The sequence below is a fragment of the Spermophilus citellus genome (assembly GCF_964194105.1).
Source record: "Spermophilus citellus genome assembly, chromosome: 11".
Lineage (NCBI taxonomy): Eukaryota > Metazoa > Chordata > Mammalia > Rodentia > Sciuridae > Spermophilus > Spermophilus citellus.
The window spans coordinates 41,098,570-41,123,452 of record NC_138192.1 but is presented as its reverse complement, the minus strand read 5'-3'; the positions used below and the strand labels follow the sequence as shown (position 1 = coordinate 41,123,452).

The following is a 24,883-nucleotide window of genomic DNA, read 5'->3' as shown; positions in this document are numbered from 1 at the left end:
AGATATGTCTCTGCCCCCCCTCCCCAACTTGATTTTGGATGCTTACTGCAGAACATCAAATTCATAGTTTGGAAACACTTAATTATTATTTAGCAGTTATTACAATTCCTCTAAATAGGAGTTTAATTATCCACTTGTGATTATCTGATCAATGAATTTTTTAAATTGATGATTTCTGGCAAACATTTGACCATTTCAAGCTTGCTAGTAATTTCATTTTCTAGTTTGTTAGTAACTTCATAGGGGAGAGGGAAGAAGGTATAAAAGGACTGGAAATGAAATTCTTGTTAATAGTGTTTCTTGTTCTGTGGGAGAAGATAGCAGCAAAGAGGAGATTGCTCAAGAGTTGTATGGTCCTGTAGAATGAAGGTCACACACTTCTGTGCTTAATATCAGTTTCTACTTAATATATTCTTAATAAATAATTGAGTTAAAAATACTCTTTCTAGTGCTGTATCTATCATCTATTATCTCATGCAAATTGATTTTGTTTTAGATGAATTACTTGAAGGAATCTGGGTTAAGAAAACATACAATATGGCCTTAGATGACTGTTGCTCCAGTTTTCATGGGCCTGGGCTCCCTGGGATACTCAAGATTCTCATGAAATCTCAGGTTCTCGAGTCACAGACCTGATCCTAGTCTCTCCAAAGCTGAACTTTCTTATCTTCTTGACTGTGATCCAATATTCTATTCCTTTGGGATCCTCCATGACATGAACCAATTTTTAAAATGTACTTGTTCTAATGTGCTAATCTATCACTTCACAATATCTACATTTTGGTAGGCCCTTTGAAAGATTCTACTAAAAACAAAGGAATAATTCTAATGGTGGGCATTTTAGGTACCAAGCTGCCTCTTCTGGGATCCTCAAATTATACTTCTAGACAGGTGCTGGGTCTAGCCAAAATTATGACATAATCATCATGAGTACATGAGTGACCTCTAAAAATCTGTCATTCATACACACACACACACACAATCATAAAAAAATATACTTTAGGGGCTGGGGTTGTGGCTCAGTGATAGAGTGCTTGCCTAGCATTTGTGAGGCACTGGGTTCGCTCCTTAGCAGTACATATAAGTAAATAAATAAAATAAAGATAAGAAAATATACTTTGGGGATGAGATTGTAGCTCAGTGGAAGAGCACTTGCCTAGCATGTGCGAGGTCCTGGGTTTGATCCTCAGCACCACATAAAAAATAAATAGATAAATAAAATAAAGTTATTGTATCCAACTACAACTAAAAAATAAATATTAAAAAAGAAAATATACTTTATATATATGTCCGTTTATAGATATTAAAATGATTGTTTTTACAATATATAATATATATTTAGTTTTATAATATAGTTTAACATTGTGATTTATCAAAATAACACCTGTACATAGTTAAGCAAATATTACTAAAATATATTATCAAAAACAGTCCAGTGCCACTTTCTTAACTCTTATCCTTTAAAGTAGCCACTTTCACCTTTTTAATTTACATCTTCCAATAACTACATTCATATTCCCTGATAATATGCTTATCATTTCTTGATTCATTAGCTTTGAAGAATATTTACTGATTTCCCATTATGGTCATTGGGAATCTCTTCCTTATACTCAACTTCTCTATTTTCTTGATTGAATTACAATTTTAAATAAAGCCAATATTTAGTACTTATACATGTATGATGATAAGTACAGTGCTGATTGTTTAATGCTGAGTTGAATAATGTACAATGATTATCTGCCCCCATACAGATTTTTGTTTACTTGGAGTAACTTCCTTTTCTTTCATTGGTTTAATTTTCTATGTATATACTGTTTTTTTTGTTCCTAACACACCAACAGATCTATTTAATATTTGGAAATAATCATTTCTACCTCTCAAATGCATTAAATAATCCATCAGTTTCATTTTTTTTTCCTTCCCGGGGACCTCATTCCTCAGGAACCTGTTTTCTTGTTGCAATCTGGATAGGTTACTCTCTTGCCCATATATACTGCTAGGAATTTTCTTAGGTATTCTTGATTTGGAGTTTGTTTTTGGAGCTTACACACACACACACACACACACACACACACAAACACACACACATACACACACACGTGGGTGTATATATATATATATATATATATATATATATATATATATATATATATATATATCGTCTATGTCCTGAATTGACCAGCCTGTGATGTCACATAAAATGAGGCTACATTTACTTTTTAAAAAAATATTTTTTTTGTTGTAGATGGATACAATATTTCTTGATTTTTTATGTGGTGCTGAGGATTGAACCCACTGCTTCGCATGTGCTAGGCAAGCACTTTAACACTGAGCGACGTCAGTCCCAAGGATATGTTTACTTTTGTCCAAATTTTAGTAGTTCAAGCATTCAAAATTTGAATGCCAAAATCTCAGTATAATTATATTTGCAAAATGCCTTATGAGTTTTACTAGGAGTACTACTAGAGATGTACTCCCATATGGCTCCCTGGCTAACGTGTATTGCACTCAGTACTGTTTGAGATGCTAGTGGTATTCCTCACTTCTGATGGTATTTCTCAGAAGACGGGCTTTGTATGTGCTAAGGGTGTTTTCTTCTAATGTTTTCATTTCCAAGAATGCTAGGCTTGAAGGGATATCATGAGAATGGAACTTTCCCCAATTTCCCACCACTTTCCCTATTCCCCTCCTTCATTGCTGAAAGTCTAGGGCCCAGAAAGTCTCTTTCAGCTTCTCTTCCGTGTGGTTTCCTGTTTACATACTTCCCTGTCAACCTCCATCCAAACCAAAAAAGAATCAATAATCACCATCAACTGCTGGGTCCAGGGACAACACAGAAGCTAGATAACTCAGAGGCACAGTTCAACTATGTACAGTAGTAACCCTTACCTGGTATTTTGCTTTCCATGGTTCAGTTACCCTGGTTATTTACACTAAAGTAATATTAAATGGAAAATTCCAGAAATAAACAGTTCATACGTTTGAAATTATATGTCATTATGAGTTGGATTATAAAATCTTGCACTGTCCCACTTTGTTCAGTCCAAATGAATTATCCCTTTGTCCAGAGTATCCAGGCTGTTTAGACTACTCGTAATAGTCACTTGGTAACCATCCTGTTATCAGACTGACTGCTGTAATATCTCAGTACTTATATATAGGATTTGGTACTATCTTGGTTTCAGACATTCATTGTAGGTATTGGAATGTATCCCCCTTGGATAAGGAGGGATTAATATAATTTATTCCCAAACTAGAATTTTTAACATTCATATTTTAGTGATTTTCTTAAACCAAAGAAAGAGCATTAAAGTAGATGAAGTATCTATTCCAGAGATAGAACACTACTTGCAACTTTCTCTTTTTTCTAGAGAGCAAGATTTTTTTAAAAATAATTTTTTAGTTATATGTGGACACAATACCTTAGTTTTATTTACTTATTTTTATGTGGTGCTAAGGATTAAACCCAGGGCCTCACATGTGCTAGGCAAGTGTTCTACCACTGATCTACAACCCTAACCCCAAGAGCAAGATTTTTAAAGATTTAGATTTCAATTCAAGTATCATATTACAAATCTTTCAGTATGTCCATGTACTTTTAAGAAAGTCCCCCAATTTTTTTCCATGGAAATATTTGAAAACCTTCTATAGATAGCTGTAAGTAATAAAATGGAACTGAAATAATGGCTAGTTGGTCCTATGTATCCTTGGGTCCTATATTCTTGGATTCAACCAAGCATAGATTGAAAGTACTTTGGAAAAAAAATTGCTTCTGCCCTGAACATGTACAGACTTTCCCCATTGTCACTATTCCTTCAACAGTACAGTGTAACAACTATTTACTATACTAGTAAAGTATAACTATGCTGTTTACTTAGTATTTTCATTGTATTAGATATTATAAGTCCGCTAGAGATGAGTTAAAAATATATAGGAAGATGTGTGTAGTAAATATGCAAACACTAAGCCATTTTACATAAGAGACTTGAACATCTGAGAATTTTGGTAACTCTGGTGATCCTGGAACCAATTCCTTTTGGATATCAAGGGACAACTATACTAAATAGTTAATTTTTTAAAAAATGAATTCACATTGGCCTTTACTTAACTTGCCAAGTAACTGGTTACAGATTTGTGCTCTGCATATACCATCCAAATAGCAAACCTAGCTTACCTTTCCCATGACATCTACTAACAGCTTGAGGGACCGAGGATCATGAACCAAGGAATCTGTGTAAAAGGAGCCTAGGTATTTCCTCGGGTCAGTTGGATTGTCCAGGGCACACAGATCTGGACGCATGTTGAATCCGTGGGAAATTCTTCCCACTGTGAAAGGGAAAGCACCACCTGCAAGTAAAATTCATTACTGAGCAGCTAGCGTTGATTAAAAAGGATTCCTTTTGCTGGGTGCAGTGGCGCACACCCGTAAATCCCAGTGACTTCAGAGGCTAAAGCAGGAGGATCGCAAATTCAACGCCAGCCTCAGGAACTTGGTGAGGCCTTAAGCAACTTAGTAAGACTCTGTCTCAAAATAAATAAATAAACAAACAAACAAAGGAATGGGCATGTAGTGCAGTGGTAAAGCACCTTTGGGTTCAATCCCCAGTATTTTTTTTTTTTAAGAGAGAGGAGAGAGAGAGAGAGAGAGAGAGAACTTTTAATATTTATTTTTTAGTTCTCGGTGGACACAACATCTTTGTTGGTATGTGGTGCTGAGGATCGAACCCGGGCCGCACGCATGCCAGGCGAGCGCGCTACCGCTTGAGCCACATCCCCAGCCCAATCCCCAGTATTTTTGAAAAGAATTCCTTTAAATCCTGATGTTCTAAGGAGAAGTTTCCATAGCCCAGCTGATCAGGTATTTATAAAGGACCTGCTGGGTTCCAAATGCTGGAAGATGACTTGGGAAAAATGGCATGAATATATCCAGAAATCCAAATTTCTGAGGAATTTGTGCCAAAGAGAGTAGACAAGTATGTAAAGATATAAGCTTTTCAAATTTAATGTGGTTATCATAGCAAAATATTGAGATGACCTAGCAGTTGAGTGATATCAAAATCATGGTGGCATATTAGGGACTGGAGAGCTCATAGTCTGAGTAGAGGGATTTATTTACTTTTAAGAATATTTTATTAGTGCATTATATTTATACATAATAGTGGGGTTCATTTTGACATAATCATACATGCATGGAATATAATTTGCTCCATTTCAGTCTCCAGTGCTTCTTCTTTCCCTCGGCTCCTCCTTCTCCATTCCCCTTCCTCCACTCTATTGGTTTCCCTTCTATTTATTATTTTTTAAATTGGTGCTTTATAGATATACATAAAGGTGGAACTCACTGTGGCATATTCATATATGTACACAATATACTTTTGTCAAATTCATTCCACTTTTCCTATTCCTCCTCTCTCCTACTCAATCTCCTTCCTCTACTCCACTGATCTTCCCTCTGTTTTCATGGGCTCTGCCCCTGCTTTTCCCCTTACTTTGCTTGACTAGAGGGATTTAAATAAAAAACAAAATAAAATGAAAACCGTGCCAACCAAACTAAATTTGCTTACAGAAATGGAATTTGGTCCCCATACATCATATGACTAGAAAAGTGACTGAAAGGATGTTATGAATGGAAGTGTAACCCTCCAGGATTCCTGTGTTGAGGTTCTAACCTCCAATGTGAGTATATTTGGAGGAGACAGGACTTTAAGGAGGTAATTAAGGTTACATGAGATCAGAGGGTGGGGCCCTTAATCCAGTAGGACTGATGTCCTTGTAGGAAAAGGAAGAAATATTAGAACTCTCCAATCACCCCACTCTAATCCCTGACCCATGCATGCACAGGAAAAGGGTCATGTGAGAACACTATGGAAAGGTAGCTATCTGTAACCAGGAAAAAAACTCTCACTAGACACCAACCCTGTTGACTCCTTGATCTTGGACTTTCAGTTTTTAGAACTGTGAGAAAATAAATGTCTGTTGATTAAGCCACCCCATATATGGCATTTCATTATGACAACCTGAGCTGAGTAATGCAAACATGGTCTTACCTCCATGTGCAAAGCACACTTTCAGTTTCGGAAACTTCTCAAACACCCCACCCATGATCATGGAGCAAACAGCCATGGTGGTCTCTGTTGGCATTCCTGAAAGAGGAAATAGTCACAAAGTTTATGCTTGTCACCTTGAGCAGGAAGAAGCTTGGTAATATTAATGGCTGAGGAATAGTAGCTAATAGCCAGGGAATTGTCAGTCCCAAGAAAGTTAGGGTCCTTGAGCTCCAGCATGATTTAGCTGCATACATGCCATTGCTTTGGCAAGAAGAATCATCTGAAGCTTCCTATTTACCCATTACAGAGAGAGTTGTCTAGTGGCTAGCGCTGTTGAGGACCTAGGTCTTGTCCTGATTCTCCTGACTTCACTTTTGGATGGAGTAGGGCAAGCAGAGTGAGTGTAAGGAGTCTGGGCTGAATGCTAGCTCCTGCAATTTTCTGCCTCCTGGTCTGTGATAAGCTATTTAATATTACTGGATCTGTGCTTCTTACCTGTAAAAATGAAGACCTTGCTGCCTATCTTGCAAGGCTTTTATGGAATTTTGCAAGTATGATGTCAGCAAAGTTCCTGGATAGAATGTCACATTCTATCATTGTGCTCAGCAAAAATTAGTTACCTCTCTGTGTCTTAATTTCCTCATCTGTAAAATGAGGATCATAATGGCTAGTTCCTGCCATAGGCTGTTTTGAGGATTCAGCAGATAGCTCCTGGCATTCAGTTATTGCTCAATATTAACTATTATTGCTATTTCTGCCAAATCTTTGCTGCCTTTTGGAGCTAAGGTTGAAAATCACAGGATTAACATAAGTTGTTTCAAGTGCTTTGTGCTCCTAGAAGAAACAGCTGATCCATGTCTTATGCCTTCATCCCCAAGGAGCCAGTTTAGGCTACATTGCCAGATGACTGCTTTTCCAACTGTGATTCAAAGATATCTGAATGCTGTACAGCTGTGCCCTGCACCTTCTGAGGAAGCCTGACTTTGGGCTGCCGACTGAGGCTTCCCTGAATGCTCATTCTGCCCATTGATACACCACAGGCAGAGATACTTCTAGCTCCCTGGCCTCCTGGGAATTTTGGAAAAATGATGGATTCATATCCATCTTGAATTAAGCTAAAGGCAGAGCTTACTGAAAGCTGGGGAATGGACAGCATTATTTCTTTCTGGTCCTGTGATTCTGCTTTCCATTAATTACTTCAACCACAGCCTCATAAGACATCCTTCATTGAGGAGCTAAAGTTACATTTACAATGTGAATTGGATTGTAATCCTTCCCTGCTGGAAATTGTACAATGCACTAACATCATTTTTGTATTCACAATAACTTTCTTGAAATTGACTTGTTTGCATGTTTATGATTGGTGTAGTTGTTTAAAATATTTTTTTCCTCAAGCCAGAATATAAGCTCCATGAGGGCAGAGGTTTTGTTCAGATGTATATCCCAAGTGCCTAATACAAAGCTTGATATTTTTGAGGAGATCTATACACACACACACACACACACACACACACACATATATACACACACATGTGTTACATAAATGAATGATGAAATGACTATATGCAAATAATGTTTTTCATGTGGAAAGTTGCAATATAAGTAAGTTTGTTGGACTTGTCAAAAGTTTGTGAATCAGGATGAGATTATCTTGGAAGCTGGCAGAACTGACTGAGCCTCTTAGGTTATCTCTTCTTCTTGTTATTCAATAACTTGGTAGGGGTGGGTAGGAAGCTATCTTATTTAAATACTTTAGTTTCCACCAGCAATCACAGGAGCATATAAAGTGTAAGAGCAGAAAGATAACTTTAAAGGAATCCAGATCAGTTTTGTTATTTTACAGATGAGGAAATGGGGCCCAAGGTGATGAAGTGATTTGCCTCATATTATACAGTGAAATAGAAATTAAGCTGCAACAGAAATTCTGGTTTTGACTTCCAATATATTGTTTTTCATTGAACTCTTCATGATGGTTGCCATTTGATTACTTCATAATTAATAATTATACTAATTAGACTGGCGAGACTGGAGAGAGAGAATGGATAATCCCCCTCTAATAAAGTCCAACACTTTTCACTGGGTTTTTGATTAGCTGCACTTTTCACTTGTAGCTCCAGAATTTTACATCTATTCTCCATCTTTCCTTCCTATTGGGACCAATACTAAGAGATTGGATAGGACAAAGGGAGGCTTCTTCTTTTTCTGTTTCCCTCACTTTCATGTGGAACCTTGAATAACTGGTACAGGGGGAATAAAAAAGAGCAGAAGAGAGAGCAAATAACAGGGTCATCATCGGGAATACAGGTCTTCTATAATCTAAGGTTTCAGATCCTTGTGTGGAAGAAGTTAACTTTCTACTTATAATTCCAGGCCCTCATTTATAACAGCTGATGCTGTTAATTGTGCAATCAAACAGATATGTGCAAATTCCATTTTCTCTCATTAACTATGTGATGTAGACAAATTACCTAACCACCCCAAGACTTAGTTTCTCCATCTGTAAAGTGGTCATTATAATATCAACCTTGTAGAGTAAATATGTTATTTATTTAGGATGTGACTTATTTATGATCATACTAGATATGATTAAAATCAAACAGTAATATATACAGCACTTATTTGCTCAATAAATGGCAGTTGCTATTATTTTCAATCATGTTAATTATTCATATTTTCTCTCTTGACAAGAGGGTTTCAGAGATGACTGGAAAAACCCAAGGTTTGGTGTCTGTTCCAGACCCCAAGCTGACACAAACCTACGAGCCAAGGAAGCCAATATTTAGCCATCCGCCCATCCATCTGCATGTCCCAAGGGTGCACAAACAGGGAGCAGTTCAGCCGTTCAGCTGCCTTCAAAGAAGCAATGAGAAAGAGAGAGGTTATTTGAAGGAGCCAGCAAATACAAGGTACTGTTTTAGGGAAACTGCTTATCTGAATAAATAAACTAAAATATTGTTGAAATTGTTTCTTGATCTATATAATCGAATCATTGATAAACTCTGCTCCTGTTTGGGAAATAAAAAGGACTTTTAGAATTGAAAAAGGGAATTGGTGGATTTACCATTGAGGTTGATGCATTTAATATGTTGTTTGGCAGAACAAGTCACAGGAAATAGCCATCACTCACAAATGTTCTCTGGGGGCAAAATGTCTAGGAACTAATAATCCCACACCTCCAATGTGGGGGCACATTTCCCTGCTGGCTCCTACATGGTCCTCTCTTTGGGAAAGACAGTAGAGATGTGATATTCTTGAAGTCAGGGCAGGAATGCTCCTTTCTTTTTTTCCACTTGGAAACCTGAGGCTATAGAAAATGAGACAAGGATGGTTGGAGACCAGTGTTTCAGGGCTGGGCTGACCTATGAACTACTGAGCCATTCAGAACCCACAGTGGGTGGTAACTTCTGGGGTCCATAGGCACTCACACAGTCCCCAGAGCCCAGATGAATCCCTGAACAGTCTGCTGTGAATGAGATCACCTCGCCTGAGCTTGGCAGGTTTTAAGATAAATGTCATGGACAAACCTGCTCCAGGGACTTCTGAGAAATGGAAACACAATCTGGATAGAATGACCTTTATTCAACAGAATGTTTAATTAAGATAAGTTCCCTCAACAAGCATTGAATATTAGTGCTTACTAAGGTTCAAAACACATTTTCCTTAGAACATTTTCTTTTAGAATGTATTGGGGTGCTGGAGTGACTCATCCTATCTTCATACATAAATATTTGTGCTAACTGGGCTGATGCAATGTGACTTGTGTACATAAGCATTTTAAAAATGGAAAAACAGTTTTGGACAAAAGGGAATCCTGGAAATGGCTGACAAAGGATAAATTGAAGAAGATTTCTAACTCAACAGATTCTGGGGAGCAGAGAAATCAAACCTTTTGAAGGGAGAGGAGCTAATTGATTTCTGATAATGAATGCAGTTTGGAAAGAGAATAACATCTTCTTGGGGACAGTTTGGGTTTGGCAAAGGCACATCTCAGTAGTATTTGAGTCCTCATTAGATGACACTTTAATCTATGTGCCTATGATGATTTACTTCAATTCAATTTAAATCAATATTTAAAAGATCTCCTTATGTACATAAGGCATTGTATCTCTACATAAAGTCACTTATACTCTCAAAATCACAGCTAACATTCACTGAGAACTTACCATGTGCTGAAGTTGTTATAAGAATTTGACAATTATGGACTAATTTAATCCTTTATGAGATAAACACTCTTATTCCCCCTCATTTTACAAAGAAGAAAATTGAGGTAGATAGAGTCTAAGTAACTTACGCAGTATTCCTGGCAGAAAAATGGTAGAGCCAGGCAATCTAGTACTACCATTTCATCTGCCTTGTAGCAGTAACAATGTCATTTTTGTACCTAAAAACTGACTTGAGCATGTGTAATTTGGTTTACTCACTAGCAACAGAGATCTTGGAGATTAAGGGGATAGTTAGATGCTCTGGAGCACCAGGCTTACTTTAAAATGACCAAGCCAATTTGGCTCTCAGAAATTCCTCATTTGTTTGAGCAGGTTACTGACGCAAACTAGAGAGCAGTGAGGCAGGCAAGCCTTGCTAACCAAACAAATGTGCTGTCAACCCCAGGACATTACAAGTCCACTGGGGTCAGGATGTGCTCCTGAATCCTTCAGAGACTGGCAGCCCCTAATATAGTTAGAATGATTGATGAGATAGTCACACAAATGAAAATATCTATGTGGACTCCAATTGGCTGATGTTACTTTCTAAGCCCCTTATTAATTCATATATTTGATTCTAATGAATAATAAAATGACTTGCAACTGAAGTTTCACTCACACTGTGCTGAAACAACTTGGATGCACAAGTAAATAAATCATTTTTCAAAGCTCATTAAGGTTTCCAGGAAACATCACTGTATCAACTATGCCACTGCAGCCAATAATCTTCCTGGAGTTCAATATTTAGAGGAACCTGAAATGTTTCAGGTAATCAGGAGGCAATTTAACAGGTAATCCCCCAACTGGTGAGCAGTTACCACAGATATTTTTGCATGTAATTAGAGCTCAATAAATATTAAATGAATAAAAAATGAATAAATGATAGTGAGTAGGGTGCCTGGTGAGTCCATAAATGTCTATTTAATACATTATTAAAGATTTTGCACTTACAATGAAAAGATTACAAAGTGAATCAGTCATTGTAATTCTAGGAGGGAAGTAAGGAATCTAGAAATGCAATTGAGTAAGGAATCATGCATCTTGAATTCTGATATTGAGTATAGCAGGTTTAGTTACAGAAGAAACAGAAAGAAGAAGAGGAGGGCTAGTAATAGAATTCTGAAGTGATACATGTTTGAAGTTGGGTTCTTCAAAAATGATGGCACTGAATATTTGAAAATTATTTTATTTTGAAGTATTTTAAATGTAGAAAGCGGGGCTGGGGATGTGGCTCAAGCGATAGCACGCTCGCCTGGCATGCGTGCGCGGCCTGGGTTCGATCCTCAGCACCACATACAAACAAAGATGTTGTGTCCGCCGAGAACTAAAAAATAAATATTAAAAAAATTCTCTCTCTCTCCCTCTCTCCCTCTCTCACTCTCTCTTAAAAAAATATAGAAAGCGTAAACAATAGTTCAACAAACATTGATATTCTCACCATCTAATTTCATCAAATGTTAACAATTTCATGGCATAATTTTTCACTATAGATTTTTACTATACATTTTCAAAATATGTGATTTTATAAGTTTCTTAATAGATTAGACACAGAAAAAGCATTTGACAAAATATAGCACCCCTTCATGTTCAAAACACTAGAAAAATTAGGGATTACAGGAACATATTTCAACATCATAAAAGATATCTATGCTAAGCCCCATGATGGCCAACATCATTCTAAATGGAGAAAAATTGAAAGCATTCCCTCTAAAAACTGGAACAAGACAAAGGATGCCCTCTTTCATCACTTCTATTTAATATAGTTCTTGAAACACTGGCCAGAGCAATTAGACAGATGAAAGAAATGAAAGGGATACACATAGGAAAAGAAGAACTCAAATTGGCACTATTTGGTGATGATATGATTCTATAACTAGAAGACCCTAAAAGTTCCACCAGAAAAATTCTAGAACTATTAAATTAATTCAGCAAAGTAGCAGGATATAAAATCAACACCTATAAATCAAAGGCATTTCTGTATATCAGTGACAAATCCTGTGAAAGGGAAATGAGGAAAACTACCCCATTTACAATAGACTCCCCCCCCCCCGCAAATACTTGGGATTTAACTTAGTGAAAGAGGTGAAAAAGATCTATATAATGAAAATTACAGAACCTTAAAGAAAGAAGTCAAAATATTATCAAAATGACCATACTACCAAAATCACTGTACAGATTTAATGCAATTCCGATCAAAATCCCTATGCTATTCCTCATAGAAATAGAAAAAGCAGTCATGAAATTCATCTGGAAAAATAAGAGACCCAGAATAGCTAAAGCAATCTTTAGCAGGAAGAGTGAAGCGGGTGGCATCACTATACTAGACCTTAAATATACTATACAGCAATTGTAACAAAAACAGCATGGGATTGGTACCAAAACAGACTGGTAGACCAATGGTACCAAATAGAGGACGCAGAGTCTAACCTACAAAATTTCAATTATCTAATATTAGACAAAGTTGTCAAAAACATGCATTGGAGAAAAGGTAGCCTCTTCAACAAATGGTGGTGGGAAAACTGGAAATCCATATGCAACAAAATGAAATTTAACTCCTATCTCTTACCATGCACAAAACTTAACTCAAAATGGATCAAGGACCTAGGAATAAAACCAGAGACCCTACATCTAATAGAAGAAAAAGTAGGCCCTAATGTCCATCATGTGGGATGGAGATTAACTTCCTTAATAAGACTTCTTTGGCACAAGAATTAAAATCAAGAATCAATAAATAGTATGCAGCCAATATGGAAAGCAGTATGGGGATTTCTTGGAAAACTGGGAATGGAGCCACCATTTGACCAAGGTATCCCTCTCCTCAGTCTATTCCCAAAGGACTTAAAAACAGCATACTGTAGGGACACAGCCACATCAATGTTTATAGCAGCACAATCACAATAGCTAAACTATGGAACCAACCTAGATTCCCTTCAATAGATGAATGGATTTAAAAATGTGGTATATATACACAATGGAATATTACTCAGCAATTAAAGAGAATAAAATCATGGCATTTGCAGGTAAATGGATGGAGTTGGAGAAGATAATGCTAAGTAAAATTAGCCAATCCCAAAAAACCAAATGCTTAATGTTTTCTCTGATATAAGGAGGCTGATTCATAGTGGGTAGGGAGGGGGAGCGTGGGAGGAATAAACGAACTCTAGATAGGGCAGAGGGATGGGAAGAGAAGGGAGGGGCCATTGGGTTAGAAATGATGGTGGAATGTAATGGACATTATTATCCAAAGTACAATGTATGAAAACATGAATTGGTGTGAATATACTTTGTATACAACTAGATATATGAAAAATTGTGCTCTATATGTGTAATAAGAATTGTAATGCATTTTGCTATCATAAATAAATAAAAAATAATTTAAAAAGTTTCTTAATTGAGGTCAGGTTAAATAAATAAAAATAAATCCATATATTAAAATATTCTGCAGTTAAAAATCACACATTAAGATAAATTTCATTTAGTTTGGAAGTTCTCAATTAGCATTTGAAAACACAAGTGTAAAAAAATGTCAGTTTTGTTAAAGTATGGATATATGAAGTTTTTTTCTTTTTGTACCAGGGATTCAACTCAGGGGCACTTAACCACTAAGCCATACCCCAGCCCTTTTTTGCATTTTATTTAAAGAAAGGGTCTCACTTAGTTGCTTAGGGTCTTGCTAAGTTGCTGAGGTTGGCTTAGGATATATGCAGTTTTAAAAAAACAAAATGTACTACAACGGTTGTTACTTTGAGTTGTAGGATTAAGGGTGACTTTTTATTTATTTATATTTTTCTGTATTTTCCATAGTTTCTTCAAATTTATTTCATATTTTTGAAATACATTAAGTATTTTTCCCAAAGAAAACCCAAATTTTTTTGGCATTGACATGGTTCTATACACAATGCTTGTAATGAGGGTGATATTTAGGCTTCCAAATAAAAGATTAAAAAGAGAACAAGAATGATAGGAAGAAGAGATATGTCATCACTGAGTTAACTCAGAACTGGCCTAGGAAGTATTTACACTGCCCTTCTTCTGTAAAATGACCCATTCCTTTTCGGGAGGAGTTTTGGTAGAGGATTTCCACATCTCCTGTCTACATATAAGTTATTTCTGTCTTCCACCCCAGTGGGAGGTGCCTGTATCTTCCTACTAGCACCCAGCAAGGTGCCTGTCCCCAGCTACGTGTTCTGGGGCTACGCCTTGGTTGAGTGACAGCTGTGTACTCACTGCATAGACCGGGAAGAGTTCCTGCTCATTCAGGTTCCACTTATTGATGTGGGAGCCAATTTGGACCCCTGGAAATCCCAGCTCCTGCACACAGCGCTCCATCTCCTTGATGGCCAGCTCTGGAGCCTGCATGGGTAATGTCCCCAGACCCACAAACCTCCTGGGGTGGCTGGCAACAGTGGCAGCTATGTTGTTGTTTAAAAGTTGGCATAGATCCAAAGTGTCTTGAGGTTTGGCCTGGTGGAAACAGGAGAGGGAAAACTATGTTGTTCAAAACCTACTTCTTTAGTCATTTACTCTAAACAATGCCTTCTCTTGGCTAAGCTATTTGTCCTTCTCAATGGCTTTACCCATCATAAAGCTGAGGTACAGAATGAGAAAGGCACTCCCCACAGAAGACCCAATCTTTGTAAATATCAAAGAAAACTGCCAGTGTATACTGGTCACTTAGAAAAATTGAAGCTAGAATAGATTACTGGGACTGGCATCCTAATTACTGGGCCATTTCATACTAGAGACGAAATGAAAATGGGCTACCACCAATTGCAGACAGATTTTGATAGCTTCCTCAGTTAGAAGGCTGTATCTGGCCCAATGCCTGAAGCTACCATCAGTTCACATTTTTATCACTCTTCTTTTAGGGATGCTAGCCTTGCTCACAGACCTCTACCATCCTTGTCTGTCCTCTTATATATCCTTCCTATTGGCTATGACACTTGGAGCTAGACTCAGCAAAAGGCTAAGACAGATAAATTTTGCTTTTGGTTTCTCTCTTCTGCACTGTCTTCTTTCTTTCAACATCACCCTGCTGCCAGAAATTCGGTACTCTACTTGCAATTCCAGTGATGCTTAGTTTGATAAGTTCAGGCATACTGAGGTTTTAAGGCATTTTATTTTAAGTAGTGAATCTAAACACAGGAGCAGAGAAGGACTAACCCTCTAATACTGGATTTATGAACACAGGTTGGGGAAGTATATGGAATGGGTGGTATTTCCATTACTTCTTAAATCACAAGAGGAGTGAATATCTGCTTGGCTGGGCAGGTATTTAGTACAACTTCAACTCTACACAGAAGTTTCCCTCAGCAGGCTCCAAATCATGCCTGAAATTTTCAGTGCTTGAGATTTATTAACTTGAGGAAAGGGATCCAAGTCCAGGACTTTCACTTTGAATTATATATTTCCTTGGGAGAAGCAACACATTAGGCTGTGATCATCTTTTTTCAAAATCATTCTCACCTCAGAATAAACTGGTTTGTCAGTTCCCCAGCAAGGCATTGCAGGAATGAGTCACCAGACAGGTACATTCTGGTGGAGATGAAGGTTGAGTTCTAGTGGAACTTTAATGTGAGTCACATCCTACTGGCTACTATTCTGGAGCAAGGACATGGCTAAGAAGACAGGCCTGGGAGAGGATGCTGCTGTTGTTGGGGGAGGGGGAGCCTTGGTCACTTGTTGGGGAGCTAGACATGAACATTCCCCACTAGGGTGATGGTCTGAAGTTTCATACTCACCCAGTAGCTAAACATGACAGGAACGGTGGAAAGAGCTTGCACTGATACTCCTAGACACAGACACAAAGAAAAGCAAAGCTGGTGAGAAGAATAACCCAGGCACTACTGCCTTTCCCAGAGCGAAGAGGCCAGCAAGCCTCTGCCCCAACCTCCTCCTGTCACCTCTCCCTGGGTGCTCCTCCCTGTGCCCCTTCTCTCAGGCCATTTCCCAGGCCTACCTCATCCATCAGCCTAAGATCTTGGGAGAGAGGTAAAGGCTGGACCAAAATTAGGTCATTCAAGAAAAATAAGTTGACTCATTGACCAGGAGTTTCTCCCACCCTCCTTCCTGTAAAGTGTTATTTAAGCAAGACATTTTCCACTGTTCCCTGCCCCTCCATCCCTGCCAGGATTTTTCAACTTAGGTCACACATGACAATGCATCTCTTAGCACTCTTCCCTACCCTCTTAATTCAGCTCCTAAATCAGCCTAGTTGGAGCCTCATTGTCTGAAATATCCAGAATGGGATCCTGAGTTTGGCTCCAGAATCTAGGATGCCAAGAATCACTTGTCTTCAAGAGAGCCCACCTCCTGGAGCTGTTGTAGGAATTAAATGAATCAATACCTGTTGGGTGTTCAGAACAGTGTATGACACAAAGTAAATGTTCAGTGAGGATTAGTCATGACTATTTTCTCAATGATAGCAATGGACTGAAACAACAACAGCCAAAGAGACGTGTACTTCCATCTATACTATAGCCATAAATGATTTCTGACACTAATCAGCCAAGTCTCATTCCCGCTAGTTTTCTCCTTGAAAGCATGGGCCATTTTTATCCATTCACATCTATAGCAAAGCCTTGCTCTTTGTTGTAGATCTAGGAAGCATGTTCTTCTCCAGCTCTGCTTCTATCCTAATGTACTCTTAGAACAGGGAAGTGCTTCAGATTCTGAAAAGTTCCATTTGAATGCCACCTAGGGATATGTGTGTGTGTGTGTGTGTGTGTGTGTGTGTGTGTGTGTGTAATTTATATATAAAATTTATATAGAGACATATATATACCAGGAATTGGTACCCAAGATTATACCCAGGGGCATTTAACTGCTGAGCCACATCCCCAGCCCATTTTATTTTGAGACTTTTTTTATATTATTTTATATTTAAAATATATTTAAAATATTTATCTTTAAAATATATATGAAGTATTTATATTTAAAATATTTATATAAATATTTTATTTTGTTTTGCATTGCCAGGATTAGAAGTATGTGCTGCTATGCCAGGCCATAAAGGTATATTTTAAATTGTTAAAAAAATATAGAAAGCAGCTGGGCGTGGTGGCACACTCCTGCAATCCCAGCAGCTTAGGAGGCTGAGGCAGAGGATTGCAATTTCAAAACCAGTCTCAGCAATTTAACGAGGCCCTAAGCAACTTACCCATGTCTCAAAATAAAAAATAAAAAGGGCCGGGGATGTGGCTAAGTCAGTCCCCCTGGGTTCAATCCCTGGTGCCAATAAATAAACAAAAAACAAACAATAAATAAAAAATGGAAAGCCACACCTAGACAAAAGTTTCCTATAGATTCTAACACACCAGAGACCACCTAGTCATTTTGGGCTGCCAGGTTGATTCCTTGGAATAAAATCAAAGTCTTCTACTCTCTCTCTCTCTCTCTTTCTGTATAAATACATATAAACTTCTAAATTTTTCTTTCTTTGATTAGGAAAATGGTAGTTCTAAACTGGTGTGTGTGTGTGTGTGTGTGCACGTGTGTGTGTGTGTGTGTGTGTGTGTGTGTGTGTATGAGTGTGTTGTTTGTTTTCTGGTTCAAATTTAGATCATCAATGTCACAATTGAGGACTGGTAGTGCCAGAAGGGGTGAATTCCCCAGAATGGGCTTGGCTCGTGTAAGTCTGAAAGGTTTGATGCATTTTCTTGGAGCATGCTCTCCTCAGGGAGCATAGTCAGCCAGGAAGTAATAAATGAAAGCATTATGTGGCCATCATATATTTTAGTCTTTGAAATTCTTAATCGTGAGGACTTGTTTTCTTTTTAGATATAAGGAATGCAAGCAGTTCCTAGAAATTGTTAGCAATTCAGCTTTGAAACAAAAATTTCCTAATCCTCTTCTTTCAGATTCTCAGATTGCTTTCATCATAGAGTACTCTGAGATTGCACAATTACCTTTTTTTTTAACCTTATACCCCTTTTGTGTCAGTAGATCTGTCTGTGTATCTATCTATCTATCTATCTATCTATCTATCTATCTATCTATCTACCTACCTACCTACCTACCTACCTACCTATCTAGTGCACTGAGACAAAAAGAAATTGGGTCTGAGCTGTGGCTGTGGCTCAGTGGTAGAGTATTTGCCTAGCATGTGTGAGGTATTGGATTTGATCCACAGCACCACATAAAAGTGAATAAATAAAATAAAGGTATAAAAAAATGTTGTATCTGTTAAAAAAAAAAGAAAAAAAAAAGAAATTGGATCCCAAGTTTGACTAAGCAGACAATTGACATCCTTAATCTGTCATTTCTAATTTTAATTGATTCTACAATAATTTGAGCTAAAAGTTATAAATAATAAAATGCTACTATTATCTTTTTGATGATACAGTATTCCACTTTAAACAGAATGCAACTAATTGCAAAGCATTTTAAATCCATACTTTAAAAGCATTATAGTGGAAGCCTCTCTCTTCCCCACAGAAGCTGGAACAGCATGTCCTGGCAAAGAAAAAGATCAGAAGTTGTTCCTGGGTAGGTCATGCCAGTTAACAAAGTTTAAAGGCAGACGTTTTTATATCAGACACATACATTGGTAGCATTTCTTATTTTAAGTACCTTTTTGATCCATTTCTCTAATACGAACTTCTGGATCCCAACAGTTCTCTTGGACCACTCTGAAGACTTTCCCATCTTTCATCATCTTTGCTTCTCCCTGGGGCAGAAAATTCACATCAGTAAATGGGACCTAAGCCCATTTGGATTAATCTTTCCTTTTTAGGTTTTGGAATATGTTTCTCTTCTAACATTTTTAGAGATTTTTTACTTAATTCATTAGAAGTAGAAATTATTTATTTAATAAGATTCAGTTTTTCTTCCTCATGCTTTTCTTTGGCCTGCAGTTGAAGGGGTGTGTTCTGTGGGTATCAGCGATGGGACACAGAGAGAGCAAGGTCATGGTTATGGCCTTTCTGGCCTGCAAGACTGAGTAGAGATGATTACCTTGCTGATCTGAGCTACTGACTACAAGACCCAAGAGGATGGCCCAGTATCTGGAAAATGTTCAATTTAGAACATTTCAGAATTGGAAAGGACTTTTGAGATAGACCATCTAGTTCAACACTTTGGCTTTATTGAGAGCAACGTATGGATAGTGAAAGTAAGTGGTTTATTCAACACAACAGGTCATACTGATGTCAACACCTGTAGAAGTATGAAGCAGTGAAATGAATCCACCTAGAAACAGGTGCAAAATTTCATGTTGAACTGCTCACTTCTACTACACATCATGACTGCTTGTGTATACTACCTTTTAAAATACTATTTTAGCCAGGCATTGTGGCATACACCTGTAATTTCAGCTGCTTGGGAGGCTATGGCAGGAGGATTACGAGTTCAAAGCCAGTCTCAGCAAATTAGTGAGGACCTAAGCAACTTAGTGAGACCCTGTCTCAAAATAAAAAATAAAAAGGGCTGGGAATGTGGCTCAATGGTTAAGCACCCCTCAGTTCAATACTGGTACAAAAAATTGTGTATGTATACACACACACACACACACACATACACATACACTAAAAATCATAAATAATAAAATAATAAAAAGTTATAAATAATAAAATATATGTATATATATTCTATATGTGTGTGTTTATATATGTATATATCCTATGGTTATCCTATGTGTGTGTGTGTGTGTGTGTGTGTGTGTGTATACACACACACACACATTTGTATATATATACACACATTATGTATATATATACATATATACACACACACACATATATATATAAACCTACATACACACATATATATGTATGTATATAATTGGTAGATAAATTTTTTAAAAATATTTTATTTACATTTTAGTTATTGGCAGACACAACATCTTTGTTTGTATGTGGTGCTGAGGATTGAACCCGGGCCGCACCCATGCCAGGGGAGCGCGCTACCGCTTAAGCCACATCCCCAGCCGGGTGTATAAATATTTAATATATTTATGGCATATAATATGATGTTGTAATATAAGTATACATTATAAAATTATTAAATCAAATTAATTAATTTATCAACTTCTTCACATATTTAATTTTTTTTTTTTTTTTTTAGAAAGAGTGAGAGGAGGGAGGGAGAGAGAGAGAGAGAGAGAGAGAGAGAGAGAGAGAGAGAGAATTTTTTAATATTTATTTTTTAGTTCTCGGTGGACACAACATCTTTGTTGGTATGTGGTGCTGAGGATCGAACCCGGGTCGCACGCATGCCAGGCGAGCGCGCTACCGCTTGAGCCATATCCCCAGCCCCCATATTTAATTTTTGTAATGAGAACATTTAAAATCTATTCTCTTTGCAATTTTCAAGTATATAACATTATTATTAACTGAAGATACCATAAACTAAAATGAGTCTTCTGAATTATAACTGAAATTTAGCATCTTTTGATGATTCCTGTTCCTTCCTGTCCCCCACCCCCACCCCCAAGTAACCACCATTTTGCTATCTGTATCTATGAGTTTGACTTTTTTAGATCCATGTGTAAGTGAGATCATGCAATATTAATCTTTTTGTGCCTGGATTATTTCACTTAACATAACAACCTCCATGTTCATTCAGGTTGTTGCCAATGATGGGATTTTCTTTATTTTTTCCTCTTAAAGAATGAATAGCTGGGCATGGTGGCATGGGCCTATAATCCCAGCAACCCAGGAGGCAGGATGACCTCAACTTCAAGGCCAGTCTTAGAAATTTAGTAAGGCCCTAAGCAGCTTAGCAAGACCCTGTCTCAAAATAAAAAAATAAAAAGACTGGGAATGTTTCTCAGTGGCTAAGAACCCCTGAGTTCAATGCCCAATACCAAAAATAAACAAATAAAACAAGAATGAATCGTATGGCAATATCTCTTCAACATACTGGTTTCATTTCATTTGGAGATAATATATATATATATATATATATATATATATATATATATATATATATATATATATATCCAGAAGTGAAATTGCTGGATCATATGGTGGTTCTATTTTTTTTTTTTTAGGAAACCACATGACCATATCAATAGATGCAGAAAAAGCATTTGACAAATGTAAACATTTTACATGATAAAACTCTAAAAAGTTAGGTATAGAAAGTATGTACCTCAATATAATAAAGTTCATGTATGACAATCCCATAGCTATAGTCATATTTACTAATGAAAAGCTGAAAGCTTTTCTTCTAAGATCAGGAATAAAACAAGATGATACTCTTTCTGCTTGTATTCAACATAGCACTAGAGGCTTTAGGCAAAGCAATTTAGAAATAGAAATAAAAGGTATCTATATCATAAAAGAGGAAGCTAAATTGTATTTATTTGTAGATATCATGATATATAATATATATAGATTCCACTAAAAAATTCTAGAATTAAAAATTATTTCAGTAAAATTTCAAGGTACAAAACCAACTCAAAGAAGAGTAGCATTTTTATGCAATAATTATGGACTATATAAAAACTAAATCAAGGAAATAATCCTATTTATAATAGCATTTAAAAGGACAGAATACCTAGCAATAAAATTAACTTAAGGGGTAAAAGAGCTATATACTGAAAACTATTAAGAACTGATGAAAGAAACTAAAGAAGACATAAATGGATAGAATGATATCCTATGGTTATGGCTTAGAAGTTAATATACAGTATGTACCACTCAAGCAACCTACATATTCGATGAAATACCTATCAAAATTATTTTTCACAGAAGTAGAAAATCCTGAAATTCATATGGACCGTGAAGACTCTGAACAGCCAAAGCAATCTTGAGCAAAAAGAAAAAAGCCAGAGGTACTAAAAACTTATGTGTAGAAAAAAAAATCAACAGGAAGTGACAGTCTATGAAATGAGGTAAAATATCTGAACCATACCTCTGCTAAAGATAAAAATCAGGCAAGTGAATTTATTCTGTCTAGTGGTCATGTTCATTGGCAGTAGTGGCAGTGTCCAGTGTCCAGTTGGGGGCAGCAGTTCCTGTGATGTGGCCTTAGCTGTGGCTTCAATTGTGTGACTTTCCTTAGTTTCTGCACATTTTATGAGCTTGGTTATCCAGATATTTTGTAATTTTTGACAGGCTTAAAATACTTTCAACAAACTCCTTTTCTTCTTAAACTTAACCATGTTGATTTCATTTGCTTGCAGCCAAGAGTCCTGACTGATATGGATTACACAAATGCGATGAAGGAACACATGTCTCTGAATTTGGCAAAGAAGGGAGTAGAGATGGGTAATGGTCAAAGAGAAAAAATTGGGAAACAAACTTTCATCTGGAAAATTAGAGATTTTATTGTTCTCTTGATCCTTATGAGGAAAGCTTAATCACCATAAAGTACCCATATAGCAGAGTGTCAAAAAGTGTCTTTGCAATCAAGAAAATCTAGGTATAAATTTTATTAAATTACTTAGGAGCAGTATAACTAGTTAATCTATGGGTACTTTGAGTTTCAGCTGTACTTTTACTATCTCTAAAATATGAACCAAAAATTTGATTTTCTGATTCTTCCTTTCTGAGGTAGAATCCAAAAATTTGTTTCCCAGTTTCCTTTTGTAGCTGCTGATCAGAAGCATCTGTCTTGGACTGGTTTGAAAGTGAGCAGTGTGAGGTGGCAGGGATGTGCAGTCTATCTGTAGGCAATGGTGTTGTTTGAAGTATCACATGTGACTGATCCAGCAAGGGCAAAGCGTCTGGTCTCTAGTCTCAGCAGCAACAATGTGAATGTCCTGTCTGACTAGGACTGGTGACTCTCTGCAGGACCAGCTCATCAGGTGTGATGTGGGCATTGTTCAGGTAAGAACAGTCTCTGAGCTTGATCTCTGGCTTTCCCAAGAAGTCTCTGCACTGTTTTTCTAAACTAGCTCTATTGTCTGCAAGTCAGAACAATGAGTGATACAGAAGATTCATTAATACATGTTTGTAAAGAATTTAGCACTATGCCAGATAGCATGCTCAATAAATGACAGCCAGATTTTACCATTATTTTCAATTTCAAGGGAAGAAATTGGTTTTCTCTGGGAGATGCCAAAGAATTGATATAAGACAAAGTTCAATTTTTGATTTTATTAATGATTCCATACATGTCCGGTGACTTGTTCAAGGCTATATACTTAGTTGGTATAGAGCTGAGACAAGAACCCAAGTATATGAAGCCATTTTCCACCCTGTCAGGCTGATATTTGGCAATTGATATCTATCTAGTAGGCAAAAGTTAATTACCATAATTTTCTGAAGAGTTTGATATTTTTCAGAGAAAGGATGCCCTCTTTACATGATAAAAATTTACACGGTAGAAAGATCTGATTCACTAAATTTCCTTTTCTACATTTCTAAATTTCTCTTTCCATGCTGAATCCATGGTAAGAAATGAAGGGTGTGGTTAAGTCTTTTTTTTTTAACACTGATCTCTATATCAATTAAGATCTTAAATTAAACTAATAAACAAGCCATTCTAATTAATATAACCAGAATCCAATCTCATTTTTTTCTAAACTCTCAAAAGGAAACCAAGTTTATTTAAAGAATTTTCCCAAGCCACCATTACTATCCAGATAAACATTTAAAAATTACTTCTAATATTTTTTTTAAAGCCAGAGTAGCATGGTATAATGCAAAGTGGGATACTATGGTCTTCAGGAGTCCTGTATCCTATGTGTGAGCCACTTATCCTTCTGGGACATCAGGTTCTAACGCTTTAAAATAAGAGCTTAGGGTAAGCAATATTTAAGGTCCTTCTCAAGGCAGATGGTATGTTGTGCCACTCACATACCTCTTCAGAAAAAAGGACTTAATTTTCCCAGATGCTGGGAGTATTGGCAGCAGACAACTCCTGACCCGCATGGGGACTGCCTTGGTTTAAGAGAACTGCTACTCTTACGTTCCTGCTCCATGTCCAGGGCAGCTCAATTCCAATGACTGATTTCTGTGGAGGTATAAAGCACCCCCTCTTTAAAAAAACTATATATTTTTTAGTTGTAGATGGACACAATACCTTTCTTTTATTTATTCGTTTATTTATTTATTTATTTATTTATGTGATGGTGAGGATCAAACCCAGGGCCTCACACATGCCAGACAAGCACTCTACCATTGAGCCATAACCCAGCCTTAAAGGCCCCTCTCTTTTGCTCTCTCCCCCTGCCAACTTGGAACGACTCTGAATGTTAGCTTTAGTGCTCCAAGTAGGTTCAGCTGAGGCCTCTATTGGGATTACATAACAGCTCAATGTTGCCCTCTAGTTGATCCTTTCTCCTTCTCTTCCCTTCTACTGATGTTTATACTTCCTGATATACTTCCTGATATACTTCCTGATATACTTCCTGATATACTTAAGGCATGCTAATTTCAGTCCCAAAGTCTGATTCCTAGAGAGTGTAACCTGTGGAGCTACTGATTCTTAAGTTCAACTCCTATTATTATTCACAAATAAATACAAATAATGCTCTTTCAATATCTGGTACTGCAAATGTTATCAGAATTGCATCCTCAAACTCAGTATTTCACCATCATGTTTCCATTTTCCTCCCCTATCCCCAAAGTCCATTCAGGCTACCCCTCTAGACTATGTGGGGCTTGAGATGTAGAGCTAGCAGGAATGACCCAGACCCCAAACAGTAAGCAATCTCTAATCATTTCACCTCCCAGATACTACCAT

At 37.1% G+C, this 24,883-nt stretch overlaps 1 protein-coding gene across 2 annotated transcripts in view; it reads right to left on the bottom strand.

Annotated features, from left to right (window-relative positions):
- ACMSD (aminocarboxymuconate semialdehyde decarboxylase) overlaps positions 1 to 24,883 on the bottom strand; it is a gene marked incomplete at both ends in the record, with an annotated part of 45,898 nt that overhangs the window by 7,131 nt on the left and 13,884 nt on the right. Inside the window, 6 exons of one of the 2 annotated variants that reach the window (XM_081262202.1) lie at positions 4,175 to 4,347; positions 6,048 to 6,143; positions 8,804 to 8,897; positions 14,477 to 14,713; positions 15,991 to 16,040; positions 18,821 to 18,917. In XM_081262202.1, the coding sequence (XP_081118328.1) occupies positions 4,175 to 4,347; positions 6,048 to 6,143; positions 8,804 to 8,897; positions 14,477 to 14,713; positions 15,991 to 16,040; positions 18,821 to 18,917 (747 nt within the window). Of the gene's footprint in view, positions 1 to 4,174; positions 4,348 to 6,047; positions 6,144 to 8,803; positions 8,898 to 14,476; positions 14,714 to 15,990; positions 16,041 to 18,820; positions 18,918 to 24,883 lie in introns of those variants that run through there. The other variant, XM_081262203.1, reaches the window with a different exon arrangement.